Raw genomic sequence first — 23,758 nt, 5'->3', positions numbered from 1 at the left:
TTTTTTTCTATTTCTTTAATTTTTTAGTTGACGTGATGGAGATTCACCCCACTTATGGTGATAATCACTTAAGATGTATGTAAATCAAATCATTGTACTGTACACTTTAAATTTATACAGTGTTGTATGTCAATTATAGTTTTATTGAGAAAACTGGAAGAAAAACAATATATTAGAGAAATAATTTATTTCAGATTGTAGTTCTGTCCAGGTTACAGGCACTGTGTTGGAGGCTAAGAATACCAAGATGTAAGATAACCTGTGACTGGATTTCCAGGGTCCTCCTGTGAAAAAGACCCACAACCAGATGTAGGTGGACTTTAGCCTGTGATATGACAAATGAGATTCAGCTGTGGACGTCAGCCAAGAAACGCATCTGGACAGCATGATGCCCTAGTGATTGGAGGAGCAGGCGTTCCCCAGACAGAGAAGGTACCACATGCAGAAATAACAGAACCCAAGGACACTTAGAGAAAATGAGTGTCTTGCCCAAATACCAGTGATTTTCCTACGTGAGGAAGTAGCAAATGATGCATTATATTTGTACTTGAGCATCTCTTTCTCTTATGCCCTCCTCTACACAACAGCGAGACTGATCTTCCTCAGTGAGTGATTTCCCGCATCCCTTGGGGAATGTCGAACCTGCCTGTACTCCACCCTTCCTGGAGATTCTGATGTCATTGGCCTGGGGCGTGGCCTGGGCATTGAGACTCGCCCCCCGGGATTCGAATGTGCCCTAAGGAGATCCACAGTCTTGGGTGAATCAGGGCTCTGCAGGTGCCGGCCGTCCAGAGGTCCCTGATGACGCCTAAATAAAAGTCCAGCTTGTGAAATGCACTCACAAATAGGGCCTTCTGATCTGGAAATGTATTTATACTTTACAAGACTTTTGAAATTTCAAAAAGTTTCCTTGGAGATGAGGTCAAGCCGGGCAGGGCAAATATTCTGCTGTGTGGAATCAAATGAAACAAATGGACTTGATATTTCCCTGGTGCCAAGGCAGGAAAGGGTTGAGCACATCACGGAAATTCAAAGCTACCTGAGTTCTCACACACCCCACAAGGCGGCCTTTCCTGCCTTCTCAGCGATAAGGAAATCAACAAAACACAGAGGGACCTGAACTCTGGAAAGTCCGAAGCCAGGATGACCTTCAGACCCAGAGTCCGACTGCACTGCACGCTGAGCTGTCTCTGACTGCCGCCGTCCTTTCCACCAGGCACATCTTCAGGAAAGTGCCAGGCATTGCCCAGGATGCCCCTCGGTGAGATTTCTAGAACTTTCTCTTGTGTTAGGAATCCCCCAGCCCATCTCTGCTCAGCCCAAGGTTGAAGGCGACACTGCCCGTGCTCGCCTTTTGAATTTCCTCCTCTCCCCAGCCTTCCAGGGAGGATGCCCAGGAAAGAGGGATGGGAGAAGCTTGAACAAGAGAGGAAGCTAGGATGGATTCCTGAGGCCTTCAGGGAAAGACGTGAGGAGAGCAGGGGACCAGCCTGGAGGCGAGGAAGGGTGGGACGAAGGGCAGGATGGCCCATCCAAGTGCCAGACGTGTCCTCACACCTCCCGTCAGTAAATGCGTTAAGGTAGTTATTGTGAACAATTACGTGAGATTACACTGTATATCATCACGTTCTAGATAAATCTTATACAAAATGTTACATATAATTTTATGTAATAATATGATTATGGATATACCTAATTTCTCATGCTTTATATTTGAGCAGCAGTGTGGCACTCATCTAGAAAATCATGTTGCATGGATGTTGACATATAAGAAAAGAATGGCATGATACACGTAAAGAACTGAACATATGAACAACTGAAAGGGAGAATGGAGTATAGTTTGTTAGGTAAAAGGAGTGTATGTGGACAGCTTACATAGGTTATGTGAGGGACCACACAAATAACAGTTCTGTAAAATGAAAATTCATAGAGCCTGAAGCTGTACTTTTGAACTGAAATGGCCTAAAGTAAAATGACGAGCAGAGATGTATCAGGTAAGCAAATGAAAGCTTATACCAAAGTCTGTGCTTTTCATGGAAACACTATATTTCAGGCATTTATAGTATACTTATTAAAAAATTGAGCACATCTTAGGCCATAGACTAAAGTTTAATAAATTCCCAAATTCAAAAATTGTACAGGGTTTATTGTCTGCCTACAGTGTAATAAAATTAGAAACAAAATACAGAAGTAAAAGCAAACAAACAAAAGGTCACTGGAAAACTAAATATTGATCATTGGTAATAGAAATAAAGGGTATAACCACGGAGGGAGTGACACTAAATAAATAAGAATCCTTTGACATTGACTCTAAAAGAAATGAAAAATCCAATGAGATGAGAACCAGAGAAGGAATCTAGCCGGTTTCCATCCCAGAAAGAAGCCACGCCCAGGAAGTTCCTAAGCGAGTTCTTCCAAACCTTCAGAGAACAAAAAATTGTTTAAACCATTGCAGAAACTAACGACTGAAGAAAATTCTTTGTTCCTTTTTCAGAAGGCAGATTATGCAGAAGAGAAGCCCAGAGTTCCAATACTCACATGAAAAGATGCACATTCTCACGAGTAATCAAGGAAATGGAAACTGAAAGAATAATTAGGTACCATTTCACAATGAAAATATTTGCAACAGTAAGAAAAATCAGATAATACAAAGGGTGAGGCATTCTGACACGCTCCCAATGAGAGTTTAGGTTAGTACAGCCACTTTGAAGAACAGTGTTTGGTCAAGTTGGACACGTGTATAACATACAAAGGCAGGTGGGTGTTACTCCACAGGCCGCTCTTGGCAGTATCTGGACACATCTTTGGCTGTGACAGCCTGGGGAGGGGGTGCTCCTGGCACCTCGTGAGCAGAGGCAGAGCGAGCTGCAGAACGGCCCCGCCTTCCCCAGGATGGCCACACAGCAGGGAGTCATCAGACCCCAGAGCTCAGCAGCCCCGAGGCGGAGAAACTCTGCATAGGGAGGCCCACACGTGTGCATAGAAAACATGGACATGGGTCTTCACTGGCACACTTTTCAAAGATGCAGATACACAAGTAGAAAAGAAAAGAAATGATGGTATCTGAGGAAATGAATAAATTAATCAGGCGGTGGTCATGGTAGAGTATTTTAAAATAATGTAAATAACTGAACCTAAACTGTAGGTAAGAATAGACCTTATAAATCTAAAGTTGAGTTAAAGTAATTTGCTGAATGATACATATAAATAATATTTATATAATTTTAAATACAATAATATTACATATTTTATAGATACATACATGTATAATTTAATTTTTAAAAAAAATAGAATGAAAAGATAGACACAAAATTGATCATACTTATTTCCTCTGATAAGGAAGGAAGGGTGAAATGGACAGATGGGGATGTTAACTTTATCTGTGAAATTTATTGGTAAAAAACAAAGATTTGAAGCAAATACGTCACAGTGTTGCTATTTTCACATTGTTGAAGAATGATCCATTGGCTATCTGTATGTTCCTCTTTTAAAACTTTTATCACTGTCAAAATTTTAAAAAGAAATTTAAATCCAGAATATCTATGCTATCAACATATCAAAAGAACTACTGATTAAAGAAACAAATAGAAATTATCTGACTTGTAGATATACAGGCATAAATAAAATATTAGCAAATAGAATCCAGCAATCCATTAAAAGCTACTCAACGATCAATATTAAGAAATTTAATTATTAGTACTATACATCACATCAATAAGTAAAAAGAGAAAAATCAATTGACCATTTCAGTAGGTGCCAAAAGACAAAAACATTCAACTCCTAAATCTTTTTTTAAATGAGAAATAAAAGGAGTCTTTCACAAGAAAAAAATTGTTTATCTCAAGGCCTAGGTAGACATCATATTTAGTTGTGAAATAAATCCAGATTCTTTTTAGCATTGATCCTAAAGTTGTAATCATTGTGATCAGAGAAGAAAATTAAGAGGAATAAACATTATCAAGGATAAGACAAAATTACCATTATAAGTAAAATGAAAGCTCACCTAGAAAAGCCAGTAAATCAATGGCAGAGTATTTTCTCTAATAATATATTTCAGTAATGTTTTGAGCTACAAAACAAACATATGCAAAAATAAAAAGATCGCATATGTACCAGCCATAACCACTTAGATAAAATAGACGAGCAGAAGTAGTCCTTTTAAAAGAATGCTGCTGAAGTATAAAATCTCTGTGAATAAGAATGACCTAATAGAGACATTCACTCATAAAATGCAGTCATGAGAACAGGGACTTCTGAATCATAAGGCTCCAACTGTGAACACACACACACACTTACACCCATGCACACTTAAATACACACCTCCTCTTTTACCTGAGCATCTCTGTTTTACCTGTTTTATATATTGGAATCCCTTAAGATTCGTATTCAAAGTTTTCATGATGGAAAAAAATTCTAAAACCATTGCTCTCAAGCTTTCTAGTCTGCCTAAGAATTATTTATGCATATCTCCATCTGTTCCTGTCCATGCTAATCTCCTCCCAGTTCCCATCAAGTGTTCTGTCCTCCCGCAGCAAGAATCTGGTCAAACGTGTTCAGTGGATGAATGAGGGAATGAGTGAATGAATGAGTGGGTGAATGAGTGAATGAATGAGTGGGTGAATGAGTGGGTGAATGAGTGAATGAATGAGTGGATGAATCAATGAATGAGTGAGTGAATGAATGAATGAGTGGATGAATCAATGAATGAGTGGGTAGATGAGTGAATGAATGAATGAGTGGATGAATGAATGAATGAGTGGATGAGTGAAAGCCTTGACACTCTTCCTTCTGCCTGGGTTCTCCTCCTCCACCTGGAAAACACTCTCATTCTAAAAATTCATCTCGAGTACCTCTGTCCTTTGGCGCTTTCCTGACTCCTTCCTTTGTCCTTCGTGGTCACAGGTAGTCTCTCCATGTTCTGTGCTTATCTCTACTGTGGACCTCATCATGGTTACATATTTTGTGCTTACATCGCTGTCTTTCCCTAAGAAGCAAATGTTCTAAGACTTGAGACCATGACTTAATCAACTTAATGCCTCTAGATCCAGGCAACATCATTGGCACAGAATGGGTGTGCGATTAAATGGATGTATAAATAAACATTGTTATGAGTGTGTGTGTGTGCGTGTGTATAGATTTCTAATTTTATAGCAGTGATTCTAGATGTAAATTTTGTTTTATTTTTTCTGCTTGAGACTTCGATTTGCAAATCATCAGAGGCATGTATTTTACCAAGTATGAAAAATTCTTGGCCATCATCTCTGTGAATGTTCCCTTTTCCCTCTGGAACTCCTGTTAGATGCATGCTGTTCCTTCTCATTTTCTCTCTCCTCCTCTAACTTCTTTCATATATTCTATCTCTGTATCTCTCTGTGCTTCATTCTGGGTAATTTCTGCAGTGCTTTCTCATAGTTTACTTGTCTGTTTGGAGCAGCTATTAATCTGATGCATACTTTGCATTTTAATTTCAGTGACTTTTTTTTCCCATTTCTAAGAGTTCTACTTTGTTCTTTCAAATCAAATCTGATTTTTCTTAAATACGGTTTCTTGTTCTTTTCTCATATTATATTTTCAGTTCTTTAATTTGTTTTAAACATATTTGTTATACTGTCTATAACCAGTCATTGTATTATCTGGAGCTCTCAGGCTTCTACTATTGCTGTTTATTACGTCTGATGACAGCTGCTCAGGGAATGTTATTTCTCCTGGTGTTTGTCCTTCGGGGTGTGACTTGCTGTCCCTTGGTGGCCAGGCTAGGAGAGTCCTGTGTGGCCTGAGTCAAGGGTTACCCTCTAGAGAGTTTCTCTCACTTTGGTCAAATGCTCAGGGAGTGTTACCCACCTGGGACCATTTTTATGCTAATTCTTTAGTTAAAATGTCTTAAGGACACACATGTAGTCTGAGTTTAAACCTCTAAAACCAAGAAAGGGCTGTCTGTGGTTATAACTTTTGCCTCCCAGAATCCACCCCAATGAGTTTCCCCAATGAGTTGCCTGTCTGTGTCTGTGGGGCAGGTATCTTATGGTATCTCTTCCATAAGCCTTTTGATTGTCTGGCTTTACATACTTTCTAGGGCCAAAAACATGTTCTCCTTCCTGTGTGGACCTTAGCCCCTCGGTTAATAGAATAAACCAGAGTTCCTGTAAACCCTAAGGTTCAGGTCACGGTTGCCTCTGGGCAGCCCAGGGACTGCTCCTTACTCTCATGTGTGCAGTTTATCTGGTCCACACGGTCCCAGAAGTGCACTAAGCATGGTGTTCTTCCCTAGTGATATATTTCTGTTTTGGAGAAATGAAGGGACTCTTTTTCTTCACTATAAATCCAGAGTGAACAGTGGTTTTAGGTTATTTTAAGATATGTGTGAGCTATCTATATATGTAGAATAGATCATGTCAAGGTGTGTATATGTGTTTGTGTGATTGGAAGCATCTTTACATCCACCCAGGAAATGGATATTACTAAATTTGATTATAGCTAAATATTTTGACAAATCCTAAACACTTCTGTACTTACTTTGGGAATATTGTTAGAGCTAGCTAGTCCAGAGCTTTAGCTTTTAGACAGATTAATCTAACACTTTTATAGGAAATAAAGTACTCAAAACATCAATATCAACAGAAGGCATGATACATGGTGATGCCATGCTATTGTTGACAAGCGGTTGGGTCATGTATAATATGACACGTGTGTGTGTGTGGTGCCCAGGTATAGAACAGCTTGCCCTTGGGATACTGCACTCTCTCACCTGTTTAAGTATTTCATGGTAAACAGAACATCATGCAGTGAGGACTCATCTTATTTCTCAGTCATCTCTTACATCAAATGCATGAGCTTGGTAAAATCACCCACGTGTTGTATCTGTAAACCGTCACCATGAATTTGCTGCTTGCTGATAACCTTTGCAAAATGCATTAGTAATAAAAAGAGACCCTGAACACTCAAAACAGCAGAGGACACACGTGATTGAAGTATTAAAGTGACTGAGGTCTATCGGATATATATCTGCTATCACATCGAGGTGTTCCTCACAGTGAATCCTTTAAGAATGAAATAAAACTCAACTATTTTGATCTAGGTTGCACAGAAGACCCGTTTTTGCTTATTTTTCACAAGAAGGATTACTTGTTGTATGTTCTACTAAACTCAAGCCCCCTCCCGGTTGTCTGTGATGGGGACTGTCCTGGGTCCTCGGTAGAAGCCGTGACTGGAGACGCTGGGCACACACACAGCTTGCCTGGAGGACTGGCCACTGGTGCCTGATGCAGGAATGGTTCTGGTGGAATCTGCAGGACTGAACCCAATTCAAGTAAGAAGCAGCCAGAATGGAGAGGTCCTCAGAGGTCAATGGCAGGAGACAGAACCTGAAGATGGACAGACAATGAGCCCCTGCCCCCTCCCTCTTTGGAAAGCATCTGGAGAGAAGGAATCTAGTCCATGTGAGAGGATCACCTTGGAAAGAGTGAGCTGCAAAGATGCATGAAGTAGCCAGAAAACGGACAAGCACACGCATTTGCCCTTTTATTTTCTTAAAGAATGTTCCCCAAACATTGATTCAATTGAGAGAAATGCGCTTTCTTGTAGGCATTGCTATGGAAAGCTCACTGCAGCAATGAAAGTTCAAATTAATTCGAAATTAGCATATCCTGTTTTACTGCTTTGGGTACTACAAACACATCTTCCTCCTTGTCTCAAATCAAATTAATTTTGTGTAATTAACTTTGAACTTGCCTTAATATCTAGAAGTCAGTTTAATTACGCATACATAGAATAATCTATTTTGTGGACTAATTGGCATAAATAGACCGTGTTTTGAGTTTGTAGTATAATCAATTCCTAGCTTCCAAAGAATACCAGCGAGGCCAACAGGTCTGCATTTCACGAATAGTGCTTTGTTTTACCTCTTCTTTGATTAGAGATTGGTTTTTTTAAATCCTCTCTTATTGTTTCAAATAGTAACTCTATTTTTGACTATTTTTCTTTGTCATGCATAATAAAATTACTATTACAAACACATTTCCTCTAAGTATCCACATTACTTCTAAGTTCACTTCCCTTAGACAAGGGATTTTTTTTTTAATGTTTGAAGACTCCCCAAGATTATAAAGCCTCTTAGACAATATGCTGAGAGAGTAAGTGCCTTTACAGAATTGTTAACATTTGACTACGTTACTAATTGAAATGCTCGTTGAGTGTTTCCGATCAAGCCCATGGTGGATTGAAACATGCAGGAGCATTTCAGGATTCAAAACACCAAAATGTTCACCTCTTCAAATATCGGTTTGCCTTCCAGACTTAGTAAGTAATCATTGCTGTTCTATATGTTAGTGTTCTGTATGACGTAATGTATCACTACATTACTACAATTTTATCTGTGTGCTTCTGTCTCCCCTGCTGACTGTGTAATGTCCCTGGACATATAATCGATCTCTTCCATCTTTGATTCCCAGTCATCCCAATTCTTGACACATGTACACACTCAGTATTTTCATTTACTTGACTAAAGCCTTACTACCTTAACTTAGCAGTGGATAATAACAAAAACATGGGTTGTGTCTCTCACGAGCATATAGTTTGTTCTGGTCTGTCTTTATAAATCTTCTCTGAGTCACCGAAGGAGCTTAGACCTACAGCAACACGGTTATCTCTAACAGAGCAATTTTGATCATCTAAATTTTTGTTTGAAACCTTCTCTATTAGTGAGGAACGAGAGTGTAGGAAACCTGCTTTATTCAGGCCTGTGGCCCCAGTAAGAAAGTGTGACTCGTATTAAATTAAACATCTGAAGATACAGGGAATAAATTGATGCATGAACAAAACTCAGCTTATTTGCTGTGATGATAAGAACGTTCACCCAATGAAAGAAACGAATATTTTGGGCCCCAAAAGGAAAAGTGTAAAAGCATTTTTATGAGTACCCGTTGTCCAAACATAAACACTGTATTTTTCGCATCGGACGCTGGGCAAATCAAATTATGGTTGATAAAATGTTGCCTTTAAATTTCTGCTTTAACTACAAGAATATTATTTACTGGGATCACATCATAATATACACTGGTTGCTGAAATGCAAAATTGTAACATGTCATTAAACCTTAGAGCAATTTCCTGATCTAGATCATCATATAGATGCAGTACAGTTGTTTAATGTAGTATCATCAACATTTTAAATGTCCTACTTTATCTGACCTTTCCAAATGGATCTTGATTTCTCTTTGGCTGATACGTGTGATTGATTCCATTTAGTGGAAGATTTTCAATTTCAGCAGGAAGAGATTTCTTATCTGAAAAGGGAGATCAGTGGGAAGTGAGAAGGAAATTTAGAGCTGTTGGCAAAATCAGCTGATTAAGGTTCGAAGCCAGAGGAATAAAAACAAAGCACAGAAGAGATAAAACATATTACTAGATGTTTTCTTCTTTGTGCTGTGCCCCCTTTGGACTTCTTTCTCCTCTGTTACCACAGTGCTTAGGACAGGGACATCATTCTGGGAGAGGAGCTGAAAAAAGAAAGAAAGAAAGTGAGAAAGAGGCCATCCTACCTCATGAACAAACAAAACTTTCCAAAATTCATCACATCGGGGAAATAGGCCATGATCCTTCTCATTTTTAAAAATAATGACAACTGTGGTTTTTTACTTGTATTAGTTAATTTGTGTAATTTAATTCTTGCCCCGCCCCCCAATTTTAAGTTGTATGTCTTCTAACAAATAAGAAGTGAACAGCTACTGATTTTAATCTTCTTAATTTTAGAAGCTTTTATTTTCATAAAATTTGAGATTTAGGGTTAACTCTTTGAAGTGTTTAATACCTGAAATATAAATACTAAAGTTATTAGAAGCAGCAGATTGGGCAGAAGGAAGCTATCAGAGGGATTTCTATCATGTTTAAATAATCCACAGTACCAAATATCCATTTAAATTCGTTTCTAAGGAAGTGTACGGTTTTGTACATTTGAAAATTGAAAATAAATTTGACAGTGAAAATGCATCTGAGCTTCATCATATTTCTCCTTAAAATGTTACTTATTAACATTTTCAAGAGTGGAATTGGTTTAGAAAACTATAACTTTATTTCTATAAAGAATGATAAAACAGTAATAGTAGTAATAGTGAAAGAGCGACCTGATTTCTGCTAGGTCACTATGTCATTTCATTTCCTCAGTACTGGAGGGAAAAGTTAAAGCAGAATGTTAATTATTCCACTAGAAGGATGAACATATTAAGGCCAAAATAGTCATGACTACTGGTCTTGAAGATTCCAGAATCCATCTTTGGAGAAACTAATTTTGGACATTTTTTACTGATTCTATACCTTTCTATGTAACTGGTTGCTTTTTAATATTCTTGTGTAACTTTTTGGATTTCTCATATTAACATCTCACAATTAGACTGTTACACGTGGAGCACATCATTCTGACCTTTGACAATAATGTTTTCAGAACTTTTGACTTTCCGTTAATTTGTAAATGTAAAGATAAAATGACAGTTAGGCAACATGCCTGGGCCTTTTCTGTAAATGTTCTTTTTCTATGTAGAAGGATTTTGACCTAAAAACACAATGCAACACTGGTGAGCTCGTAGGGATCACTTATTTGGACTTATTTGAACTCAATTATTTCATGAATAGTGTTTTGTTTTTATTAATAAGTAGTTCAGATTTAGCATACAGGTGGAAATATTGGAGTAGTTCAAAGAAGTTTAGAACGGGAACTGAGAATCAGTAAAGAGTTCACTTTGAGTGCTAATGGCTTAATTCCAGTCATTTTTCCTTTAGATTGTCTTGGCTCTGATTTTTAAAACTCTGTGTTGTAATATTATATGTGAACTATATTTTTATATAATATATAATTTTATCAAAAATATGTAGCACATTTATAATCACAAGGACAGGTCCAACAGACATATTTTTCTAGAAAATATTCAAAGATAGGAGCAAAAAGAGGTACAATAGAATAGTAGGTCTTGGAGTAGAAGCCACATTTTCCATCCCTTTTTTCTTGACGTCATCAGGGTCAATTATGAGTAAAGGAGTATGTTTGTGTGTGCTAACAATCAATTTTATTTAGCTTTTCAATGAGAATTGATATTTATCAAAACAATTGGGATATTTAGTTTAATTTAATTTATGACTCTCTCCTGAAATAACCAGTTCTAATATTCCATTTCTGAAATCATCTAGTTGCAGACTTAGCCTTGGACAGGATTACTTTACTAGATATTACCTGCATTTTGATAAGGTATTGTGGTTGAAATTTTCCTGAATTTTATTTAAAAAATCTTTTTAAAATTATGGATGTAGTATATTTTTATTTTACTCATTTTAACTTCTTTAAAAAAATCCCAGTTTGCTAAAATGGAGATGCTGGTGTTTCTTACTAATATGACAGAGACATTCTAGCATAATCTTTGGATGCTGTCGTGATGCCAGGGCTGTGAGCTTTTGCACATGGGATTTGTGTCTCCCTGCGTGCTTGTGGACGTGCAGTTTTTTCCAGAAAGGTTAAGTTTGCCATTTGTCTAATTACATTATCCAGAAAGGCCACCAAACTAATTAAGTGAACAATTTATTTTTCTCTTTAGAAATGTTTTACTATTTCCTCACTCCTCCCCTCCCCTCCTTTTTCTCATACTTCCCTCCTGCCACTTCTTAAAGCATTTAAGGCAGGTTCATCACCTCTGGTCACATGTTTGCATGTTTGTTTCTTATACTAAGCTTTTTTTCGCTAGAACATTTCCCAAAGAAATTCCTCATTGTAGTATTTCTGGGGTTTCGTTTGTTTTGGTTTTATTTTGGCAAAAGAATGATTGGATTTCATAGCATCGATTTTTCTCTTACTTTTGCCAACCTTTGGTCAAAGAAAAAGAGTAAAGTTTGTGTTCACTACTGACTTATCAACCAACTACCTATGGCCCCTCCCAGGCATATTGAGAACCTACCAGGTATAAGCAGAACCAGCCAGGGGTATCTGAAAATGTGGAGACATGTATGGAAACGTTCAGGTTTATATGAAAACGACCACACAATCAGTACTGATTTAGGTTTTATAAGAATGTATATCAGGGGACTTCCCTGGTGACACAGTGGTTAAGAATCCGCCTGCCAATGCAGGGGACATGGGTTCGAGCCCTGGTCCGGGAAGATCCCACATGCCACGAGCAACCAAGCCCGTGCGCCACAACTACTGAGCCTGCGCTCTAGAGCCAGCAAGCCACAACTGCTGAGCCCGTGGGCCACAGGTACTGAAGCCCACATGCCTAGAGCCTGTGCTCCACAACAAGAGAAGCCACCGCAATGAGAAGCCCACGCACCGCAACGAAGAGTAGCCCCCGCTCGCCGCAACTAGAGAAAGCCTGCGTGCAGCAACGAAGACCCAATGCAGCCAAAAATAAATAAATAAATTTATTTAAAAAAAAAAAGAAAGAATCTATATCAGGAACATGGTTGACATGATCTCTATCGAAATACAGTCAAATTATTGACATTTAAGTTGTGTATGTTAAATGAGAACTATTAAATATTTAAGTGTGTGAATGTGTCAATAAGTAGGGAAGAACAAATCTCTATGTGTATATATATGTGTGTGCATATATATGTGTGTGTGTTCATATAGACATACATATATATACATGTGTGTGTATATAATTGATTTCACACAATTATGGAGGCTGAGAAGTCCCAAAAACTGCAGTGGGTGAGCTAGAGCCCCAGCAGAACTGATAGTGTAAGTTCCAATCCAAAAGCAGTCAGGCTCAAGACCCAGGAAGAGCTGATGTTTCAGTTCAAGTCTGTAAACAGGAAAAGACAATGTCCTGGCTTAAGCCAGTCAGGCGAGGAGTCCCCTCTTACTTGTGGAAGGGTCAGCCTTTTTGCTCTGACTGGATGAGGCCTATCAAATTAGAGAGAGCAATCTGCTTTACTCAGTTCAACAATTCAAGTGTTAATTTCATCCAGAAACACCTCTCCAGACACACCCAGAATAATAATGATAAATAATAATAAAATATCTGGGCACCCTGTGGCCCAGCCAGGTTGACACATAAACAAGGCAGAGAGTATGGCTAAAACAGAGAGGGTTTTGTTTCAGGTGTGTGGCCTGGTCTGGCCTTGGCACAGGGGTCTGGCAGGAAGAGAATCCTGGTGGGTAGTGCCAAAGCGCAGGTGGTGGGTCAGTGTCAAGTTATATGGTGGCCAGCTGCAGTGGGAGAGGAGGGTGCAGCACAGAAAGTGCAACAGAATAAGAATAGTCTGGTGGGGTGGAGCCGTGTTATGGGGAGTTGTGGAAAACACGTAGGAGGATTTATTATGCAGGTGAAATAATGTATAAGTAGAGAGTCGACATGATGGCAGTAAGTAAACTTTGGGAAGATCGATCTGATGGAGAGCTCCCGTGTACACTCATTCTCTCCAATCCAGAGTGACAACTACTTGGCTTGCTCCGTATGGGTGGGATGTGAAGACCGGCCTTGCCTTTTTAGTGGGAATACCGATCCGGGCAACTTTAATAGGGTCTGATGAAGCACTGTTGTGAAGGAAGTGCAGAGGTTTGCTGAGCTCACAGGAAGGACATCCAGCCTCCAAGACTCCCCAGAGCCAGCGGCATGTGAAGAAAAACAGGACTCATCCTGGGTTTCGGATGTGTGTGGATTATGTTGCGAGTTAAGAGCACAGGGTGAGTGAGGGCACAGAGGTGGATGAGGGTGGGGTCTGTACGCAGGAGGGAAGGAAGTTCTGTGCGGCGAGAGCTCAGAGGGAACGAGGGTGACTTTGTCAAGACTGGCAGCTGGAGAAGGGCATGGATTCCATGACGTGGCGCCCAGCAAGCCTTGCTGGGGAGTTAGTATCCCAAAGGCAACTGGAAGCCATTTATGCATTTTGATTTGGGAAGAGAGTTCACTAAATTTCCACCTTGACTGCATGGAGGAAAGTGGATTGGACGTAAGATTGGAGACAGAGGCTCCCGCAGTGCTTGGGTGGTGAGAATGGGTGGGAATGGAGACTCTGCAGCCGCCTCCCACCAACCCTGGGAGGGGTGGGAGGTGAGCTGAGCTGATCTCTAGATGCTGGAGGCTGTGGGGATCCTGGAGGAAGGTGCGTCTCTCAGGTTCACTGTGAATGAAACAGCAACCCCGGTAGTCAGATTTCCACCCAGCAGGGGAGGAAGAAGGATTTGGACATGGCGGTTATCCTGATCAGTGAGACTGGAGGGAAGGAGGGCAAAATCGGGTGGGTAATAGAAGTAATTCCCTTGAGAGGAAATTAAAATTGCCTTTAGACTTGCCAAGTTGAAAAAGCTTATTTGATATGTTGGTGGGTTACACGCAGCGTGGAGTTTTCCCATAGTTAGCGCTGCACGAACACTCACACGAGTCCACGGCGGGTCCCCGGAGAAGCCAGAAACCATGCATCCGTAGGAACTGTCCCTAAGTGGTCACGTGTGGGAATGTTATCTTCTGGAACATTTACAGATTACAGACGTTTCGGTGCAGGTGTCTACCTCACTCAGTATTTAAGGCACAGGGTTACCTTTGGGTTTATCCTTCATCACGGTGCTATGGATGTGATCTTATACAGAAGGCTCTTTGGTGAGATTTCCCCTGAGGAGGATTTCTGTGCCTGTTCAGCCTTGACGGAGGCCTATTTATACGGACATACCTGCTGCCCCTCCTCCCACACAGAGCCAGAGCTGGCCTGGTGTGAGCTGGACTTGGGGAGGAATACAGAACGCCCCTCCTCCACCCGGCAGATGCAGCCCCCAGGCCTTGGCCAGGTAAACAGGTACATGAAGGCCAGGCCCAGCCACCTGCTCTGAGCAAAAACTTCTCTTTCTGCGCGTTTCACTGATTCACTCATGTAATCACTGCTGGTTCTCTGTGTCTCTGCAAGAAGGAAAAGACGCCCCTTCCTTTGGCAGGAGGGGCCCCTGCCGGACACAAGGCTGAGGACAGCGTGCAGCCTGGGGTTGACCCCCTAGCACGTGTCCTGGGCCCTTTGGGCAGGAGGCAGCCGCTCTGTTCTGATGTCTCCACCTCTGTTTTCAAGAACTAAGTGAGTTCATCAGAAGCACAGAAGGCACTCTTACTAGGAAAGATGGTAAGAGTTTAGAATTTGTTCCGCCAGATGTTTTGAAGAAATATTCCGACTGATTAGAAAAATATGGACAAACTATTCTGGGAATGTCACAAGACCCGAAGTCGTTCTGAATGCGTAATTTATTAAATGGATTCTGTTCTTTTCCTGAAGACCACTGGCAGGCTTTCCTCTCTCCAAACAAAACAGTTTGCGGCTAATATATTAACATTTTCATTGGGGGAGATTTATGGATCTGACCTGTGGTTAATAAGAAATCTTATTCATATTCCATGGAGGGGGGATTTAAAATTAGTTAATACTTTCCAGATAGTTTAAAAACAATAAAGAAAAGAATTTCCTTTGAGGAGAAAGGTGGGGTCGGGGTGCAGGAAGCAGCAGGTTACCATCTTCCTTCATAAACTAGTAAACAGGGCTGCCTTTGTTGACGCCAACTGCTTGGTCTTGCCTTATCTGGTTTCTGTTTACATGTTAAACTTCCCCGAGTAGAAGGCAGCTTTGCCCATGGTCGAGAAGACATTGTTCTTTTGTGTTTATGCGGCAGATCAAACACCAGCAAAACATAGTGTTTGTGGTCTGTGAGCCCAGACCCCGTGAATGGGCCGGGCACATGGTTTGAGGTAGTGAGCTTTTTTATTTCTTTTTTTCTTTCCTTTTTTTTTTTTTTTTTTAAATTTCTATTTGAGCCTTCATTCCCCATGTGTCCTAGGCACAGATGCAGCCCCGCAAGAGTCAGTTCCTGTCGGCTGAACAAGGGTGCCTGGTGAGCACAGGCAGGGCAGCTGTTTTCGTTTGTTCATTTATTTTTCAAGTAATCAGTTAATTTTTGAGATACAATTGACAATATAACATTGTGTAGGTTTAAGGTGTACAATGTGTTGGTTTGATACTTTTATATGTCGAAACGTGATGTCACTCTAGCGCTAGCACCTCCATCGCCTCTCATAATTATCATTTCTTTTTTTGTGGGAACAACTATTAAGATCTAGTGTCTTGGAACTTTGATGTTTATAGTACGCTATTGTTGACTGCAATCACTATGCATTACATCTCCAGACTTATTCATCCACCAATTGCAAATTTGCAGTTTTAATGTGTCCGGCTCGGCTGTGAGAGAGGAGGGTATGGGTGCCTGGAGGGGGACCCAGGCCCTTGAAATTGTGTTGTTTTGCAAAAGGTCATTGTTTGTATGTGATATTCAGATCAAATCACTGCCACCTTGAATAATTCCCAGTCCTCTTGTCCGAAGGGTGCCTTATGCTGGGGAGTTAGCACTTTTAATTTGCCCCTCTACACAGAAGAACTTTATTCCAGGATCTGTTTTCCTTTGCCACAAAGCGTAAGTATCAACACACGCGTGCCCACGCACACACACACACACACACACACCTTCAATCACACGCTCACAGGCATATATACCACAGACACACACATGATTTTGACTGTAAATTTGACCCACCTTAGAAGATGTATTCCTGGAACGCTGTTTGTTCTCATGACAATCAACAAGTTGGAACAATGGAACAGTTGACTAGAAATAGCACAAGTCAACAGTTGTTGTTACTGACTTATTTTAAATAAATTTAACTGTAGTGAAAACCTTTTCTTATTCAAAGCCCAAGTAGAATTTTGCACTGTTCAGTTGTGCTATATATTCGTCTGGTTTGCTATTTTTTTATGTAAGTGAAAACAAACTTATTTGTATATTTGGTACAGGTGTGCTTTTCTCATAGTGATCTTTAAAAATGAGATTTATAAACTTAGTTGTTCAAAATAAATCACCTGCAGGTTTTGTAAAAAAAAAAAAAAAAGTTGGGGGGAGACCCAAGGAACCTATCAAAAGAAAAAAAACAAACAAAAAAAGCTTTTCTAGAGCTACTAAGTAAGTTCCTCAAGTCGCAGGAGTGTGACTGAACCAACCATCGCTAAATTCCATTGTAATGTGAAAGATGCTTCAACCATGCACCTGCTTCTCCTGGAGGCCTCCCCATGGTGACAGAGACCCTGCCCAGAGAGGCAGCACGTGCTCGAAAGCATTTCTCAGAGGCTTTGCTGAGTTGTGAGTTTGTTACCGAACCAAAGTTGCGTCCGCTTGCCTACACACAGTAAAGCCAGTCTGCACCACGATGTCGTGGTGAAGGAAAGGGCAGCATTTATTGCAGGCACAAAGCAAGGAGTCCAGGCAGCTCATGCTCAAAAGACCCAAACTCCCCGTTGGCTTTCAGGGAAAGTTTTCGAAGACAAGGTGAGAGAGAGGGTTGCAGGGTGATCAGCTCATGGACACTCTTCTGATTGGCTGGTGGTGAGGTGATTGGGCGTCAACATCACGAACCCTCTGGTTCCAGCCAGTCTGGGGTCTGTGTGTTTGTGGGCGACATCTAGTTAATTTTCTCCATTTGTGGGGGGTTTTCGTATCTGCAAAGCAGCTCAAAGAACATGGCTCAGAATAGCATCTGTAGCCCTTGAGGAGAAGCTAAAGGTCCTTGACTTTGTTTAATGGTTAAACAATTATTATTTTGTCTTACTTGACTGTTTTCCTTTGCTTCTGCATTTTCTCACTTCTCTGATTACGTTTATTCTTTGGAACTCAGGGAAGACCTAGGAAGCTGAAGTTTTCCACGAACAAGAGGCAGGTGGGGGACATGCCAGGGTGGTGGAAGGGAGTCTGTCCCAGGAAGGCCCCATAGGGTCCTGCTCGGCTACAAGCTACTCCATTTCATGCCTGTAGTGCAAGTATAGAATTGAGTCAGAAGAGAATAACTTAATTGTAAAATACCCTATGAAATCTTAAAACCTCATGAGACTGCATTCTATTTAAAACACATCCATGTATAATAATAATTCCACTTCTTATTTACCTTCCCCCCACATTTTTAAGCAAAATTTTAACTTGAGGAAGATGCCTTGTGATGCTATGCAATTTTCTTCCTCCTCCCATCCCTCTGCAGGAGACTTGTGACTGAGCTGAGAGGCCCAGAGGGGTCAGGATGGAGTGTGTGTCCCTTGGCCAATTCCCGGCTTGGAAATCTTAAACAAGCTTCAGTTCCCTTATAGCTTAAATGGGCACAATGATACCTGTGCTTTTCAGGATCCAAGTGAAGATTAACTGGGACATGCTTCTAAAATATCCAGTGGAGTATTTGACACATTCTCAGTTCTCACCACCTTTCCCTTTGAGTAGAATTAGTCAAACAGCATTAATCCATCTATGATTTTTAACACGCTACAGCCTGTTTGTTACAGTCTTCTACTCCATGGTGGAAACAACATCTGGAGCATTCCCTTGATGTGTCAATCTTTTGAAAACAAAACAGCAACGATTCTTGGTTCCACAAATGCTAAGTCTCTGATGTTTCTGGCTCTGGACATTGAGAGATTATCTATACGTGGCCAAACGTTACTGTTCTGAGTTATGTATGAGTTAAAAGGAGATGATAAAGAGAAAAACAGATTGTTTGAGCTATAAGTATATGATTTTGAGACATAAAAGATAATATAAAAGACATTGAATATTGAGTTCTAAGATTTGAATACTGGGAATTGTGGAACCATTAATTAATAGGTGACATAGTTGGAAACTGTCAGATGAAACACTTGTACAGATTCACCTCGGTGGGTTTCGACCACTTTGTTGAGGTTAGGGGGAAAACATCAGCGGAGCATGGCTAGTCTACAGGGACGTCTATAAACCACGGCCCACAGTCATTCTTACCAATTTTCAAGTGTTAAGAACGTGGAAATGCAAATGTGATTGTAAACCTTCGTGTGATTCACAATGGGAAAAAATAATCAAAAAGTGAGAACTATGATCTTTTTCTTCTATTTACTACTTTTATCTCAGAACAGACAAGCATCTTTTATAGTTTAAACAATTCTACATTGTTAATAGCATGTGTTATAATTTCTCAAAATGTTCCTTATTTCATTTGGCTTAGTTATTTATCTGATTAAGAGATTCGTTAATGACAGAGCACATTGACTAAAGCTCCCCACATATGCAAGATATATTTTTTCCAGGAAGTACTCTAATTCTGCACGCACATTGCAACCTGAATACAGAAAGCACATCACACACAGAACCTTATTTAATTATCATAAAATCATCATGAACTAGAAATGGAGAATTTTTTTACTTCACTTTTAATCTGTTTTTACTCCATTTTATAGTTACTAAGATAAAAGTTTAAAATGTCATCAGAAAGGGTCAAATAGAACTCAACTCTGTCTCAGATTCTTGGTTGTAATATTTTACTAGACATATTTTTCTAGGATTCCTTTGTCCTGTGTGTGGTTTCACTATTAGGTGATTTATTTCAAAGGGAAAACAAGCAATTTTCATCTCCAGAAAGTAAACTTTTAGTTTTTTCTGGTACTCATTTTCCCACTTTAAGATACAGTTTTGCTGATAAGTAAGACCTATATTTCTAGTGAAATCAACCTACACATTATTGAATAGTGGGAGAAATGTAAAATTTGCATAGGAGACATTGAGGTCTATTTTTCTGGATCATCCTCATACCAACAAGTTTTCTGATTACAGAGGAAAATACAATGAATCTTAAAGCATCATTCCTGCCATCAGGCCAAGTGTCCTCTAAAATCCCCTATTTTAATTGGGTTTCTCCTGAGCCATTACAGACTTAATAGCCCTGTCTAAATTGCCCAGATTAACTTCACATGGCTCCTGCCTAGAATTTTACTGTTACATTCACACTGCTTCACGGAGCAGGTCAGAGCTGCTGTAAATTCCCACCATATGCTGAGGTTTAAAGAAATATTTGAGTTCCCCATAGGTGAAGCTTGTTAATTGATTAACTTTTAAGAATGTGAAAAGGAACCATGGTGTTTTGCATATTTGACTTTGTAATGTTACCAGGAGCTAATTATTCTTTGCAAGATGTCAAGTGGCCACTCTGAATAGAATTCTAACCTATGTTGTGATCAACAAGTGGGAAAGAAAAGATTTCACCAGGAAGATGGATGGAAAACTGCTGTGAGAACAAGAAAAATTAAGAGTCATTAGAACTGCTTATCATTAAGACTTTTTAGTCACTAGAATTTTGTGAATTTTAGGCAGGATGGCTCTGACCATCATAACCCAGCCCCTTGCTAATGTGGTTGCCCTTGATCTTTACCTTTCGTTCCATGGCCCCAAACCCCAGCTCACTCATCCTCTGGGGAAAGAGAAAGCCCCCAGGAGCTGGTCCTCAGCTCCCCCTCGTCCTCGGCTGCATCAGCTAAACCTCCTGTGTCCCCTTGTTTGGCAGTGATGTCCCTTCTCCACAGCCAGTGTCCTAGATTCTCATGACCTTCCTCAAGGCCACTTTGCCTCGTCATCTAAACCTCAACTACTTTCTCTCCTAAAACACCGAAGCCACAAGCAGTGGTTCCTCCACTCCCTGAGATGCTTCTGGCCATTGGACCATATTGATTACCTGACCCAGATGTGGAGAAGGCAGTGTCCCTCCACTGTGCTCCAAGTCCAAACCCTCTGCCTTCCTCTGCAACTTCCTTCTCCCTTTCTTTTAAAGTTTTTTCCAGTCTTTATGTGCTTCTGCCTCAGCTTATAAGCTCCTGAAGTCTCTCCCACTCCCCACCTATTCCACTGGGCTGTTTCATTTAGACCCCTCCCAGCCAAGGTCAAGGACAAAGAAGTCCTCCCAGACCCCACGTCCACACCGACAGGGTGTGCGTCTAGCCCACACCATCCTATACCTCGCTCCTATGGTCTCCTTGCTGTTAATTCTTTCTTCATCCCTGAAATGTTAGCGTCTCCTTTCTACAGAGCTCATCCACTTCCATGGTTTAGTCATCTGCATGTTGATGACTTCCAGACCTTATTTTCTAGTCTTTTCTGAATTTCAGATCCTTATAGCCAATTATTTCTTGGAACACCACTAGAACTTTAGCAAGTTGTTCGAAGTGAACACGACTGTGATAAAATACAACGTTTCTCTCCCAAAAACTCACTCCTCCTCTTGGGACGCCTCTCTGGATGAATGACGCCCCCATACACCCCGCTTCCCCAGACGGAATCTTGCAAAGTGTTATTGACGCCTCTCTTTTCTCCTCCCCTGTGACCGGCCAGGCCCCCTCCTCCCGGCCATCTGCCTCTCCATCTCCTCTGCCTCTCTTCCCTGCTGGTCTCTCACTGGGTCCACTGGCTTCTTTAGTTGCCTCGTCTCTTTCCAGGGAATCTCACTGGGCTACGAGAATATTCTTTCTGAAACTCCAATCTGCTCATACCTGTTCTTTGTTTCAAGAACTTCGGGACAGCCCATTCCTTCCAAGACATCATGGAAACTCTTCTGCAAGATACACACAACTCTGGCTACTTGTCCGACCTCATCACCCACGGCTCCTCTCACTAGAGGCTCGGATTTGGCTGACCTACGCGAGTTCCCCACGTACATCACGCGTGCTCCAGCCTCTGTGCCTTTGTAGGTGTTGCTAATTATTCCAGGGACACCCTTGGGTCTTGGATTTGCTTGGGGAAACCTTACTCAGGTGTCAACTCTTGGAACCGAAGCCTCCTCCCCGCCCCTAGCTTTCCTCCTTGAACCCTTCCTACACTCTCAAAATCAGGCCAAGTTCATCTCTGTTATTCTGCTTCCATACTGCGTCACAGCTGTGTCTTCTCTTGTTTCTGACCATGGATACACTATCTTTGCTCTTGAGCCTCCAGGGATCAGTTCTTGATCCTTCTATCCTCAGCTGCTAGTATTGTGTATTTGGTAGGTGATTCCTTTGCATTTATTGAATGAAAGGAATAAATCAATGCATTAATCAACCATTTTGTAATTAAAAGATATTGACAAAAAGAAATAATAAATTGCTGTAAATTTAAAATCCTTACTACAAATATTAACTACAAAGCATACAATAGAACCTGCCAAATTTCTCTATGAAATACACAAAACACTTGTGACCTTCTCCGGGAAAGGGTGCAGCTCAAATGAGAACTAAGTTAAACAGTGTGAATACGTTCTAGTACAGCAAGAACTTTTCTTCCTTCCGGAAACATCATGTGCTATTATGGACCAAAGCCTTATAAACACATGGGGACACAATGTCCAGGTGATTTCCATTATCCTGGAGACCAAATGTGGCTGAAGTGACTTTTAACCACTGGGGTTTGACCACGCACCCAGCCATAAAGCTATGTGCTTTTCCTCCTCACAGGTATTTGAGCAAGACCCTTCGAGAAGAAGTATCAACAGCAGAGCATTCTCTGAACAGGGAGAAATTCGCTGTTTGGAAACAAGCCCTGAATGTAATTGGCTTCAGTAACTTGGTGAGTCATGCCATAAATATTCCACCGAGAAAATCAACCCTCTACTAATTTATAAAAGTCATTCATTCAAAACACTTCTGTGCTCCTGGAGTTTGCATGCTAGGGGGGGATAGGCATAAACAAGAGTACGCTCAGGGCACAGGTGCCCTGGAGACAGGCAGAGGATGGGCTGCCGTCTTCAAGGAGGTGGTGGAGACCTTTGCCCGTTGGAACCATGTGAGCAAAACACATCAAAGAACTTTGCTTTGACTCAAGAGAAGACTGGCAGATCGAGGGAACTGTTTACTGCCAAGAATCACTTTGAGAAGTAATCTAATCACCTTATTAAACTATCTTCTTCAACAACATGATTTAGTTTTTTCATTCTTAAAGAATTACCAAATACCTGCCAGCATTACAAAGCTGAGAAGTACTATTTAACGGGTTTAAACCCACTGCTGTGCGGTGGAAATGTCTATGATTCTGGAAATGCCCTAGGTCTGCGCCGTACAATATGGCAGCCACTGGCCGCGTGGGACCGGGGAAATGGAGTTTTAATTTTTCTTAGTTCTGATGACTTTATTTTTATTTATTTATTTATTTTTGATTACTTTAAATCGAAACAGTCTTGTGTGGTTCGTGGTTCCTGAATTGAATGGCACAGGTCTAGAGAATAAGAGACAGGAAATGACCTGAGCCTGAGACCTCTCGAATTCCCACCAGTCTCTTTCCTTTACACACCCCCTCTGTGCCCCCTCATTCAATGTGGCATCAATTTGAAGTACGGCCAATTCCTCGTTAGCGATCAATGTAAGATCGCGTAGGGGTAACTTTGGTATGCCCGTAGTTCAGGAGCCCCGTTTTGGTCACAGATTTAAATATGTTTTTTTTTTTTTTTCCCTTAAACCAGTAAGTTGATTGATTTGGGTCTTTGTCTTTTCCCTTGTCCACATGGCTCATGGGGCAGGGAGTGGGTGGAAGGGTTGCGAAGATGGCGAAAAGGAAAGGGTAAGGAGGTGGGGACTCACCCTAAATGAATTAGCTCGGGACCTTCACCCCAGCCTCACCCATTCAGAGACTGGAATTCTAGGAACATGCAGTCATATGGTACTTTGTTCTTTGTGGCTCTGCTCATCCAATCTCTATATTACTGTCTTTCCCTAACTCCTACCCGTTTGTACTTTTCTGTCTTTGCACTTGCTACTGTTGTACTCTTTTGTTATTGTTTTTCCCTTCCTACATGTCTGAAATCTCTGCTTCCTTATGGGAAACTGGGATAGAGATGTGGGTAAGGAACCATTCCACCAAAATATCAGTTGCTTGGAAACGGGGCTTTAAAAATCCATGATTGATCCTCAGAGGCAGGGCAAGCAAAATATACCTTCCACCTAAGGCAACGAGT

General features: G+C 40.8%; 1 protein-coding gene across 1 annotated transcript in view; it reads left to right on the top strand.

Moving 5' to 3' along the window:
* The window catches only part of MYO16 (myosin XVI), a 545,489-nt gene that overhangs the window by 320,505 nt on the left and 201,226 nt on the right, over positions 1 to 23,758 (top strand). Inside the window, exon 17 of the mRNA XM_057532523.1 lies at positions 22,266 to 22,377. Coding sequence (XP_057388506.1) covers positions 22,266 to 22,377 — 112 coding nt within the window. The remainder of the gene's footprint in view (positions 1 to 22,265; positions 22,378 to 23,758) is intronic.

Source organism: Balaenoptera acutorostrata, chromosome 18, assembly GCF_949987535.1.
Source record: "Balaenoptera acutorostrata chromosome 18, mBalAcu1.1, whole genome shotgun sequence".
Taxonomy (NCBI): Eukaryota; Metazoa; Chordata; class Mammalia; order Artiodactyla; family Balaenopteridae; genus Balaenoptera; species Balaenoptera acutorostrata.
Note: the sequence above shows the minus strand (reverse complement) of the source record. Positions and strands in the feature narration are given on the sequence as shown.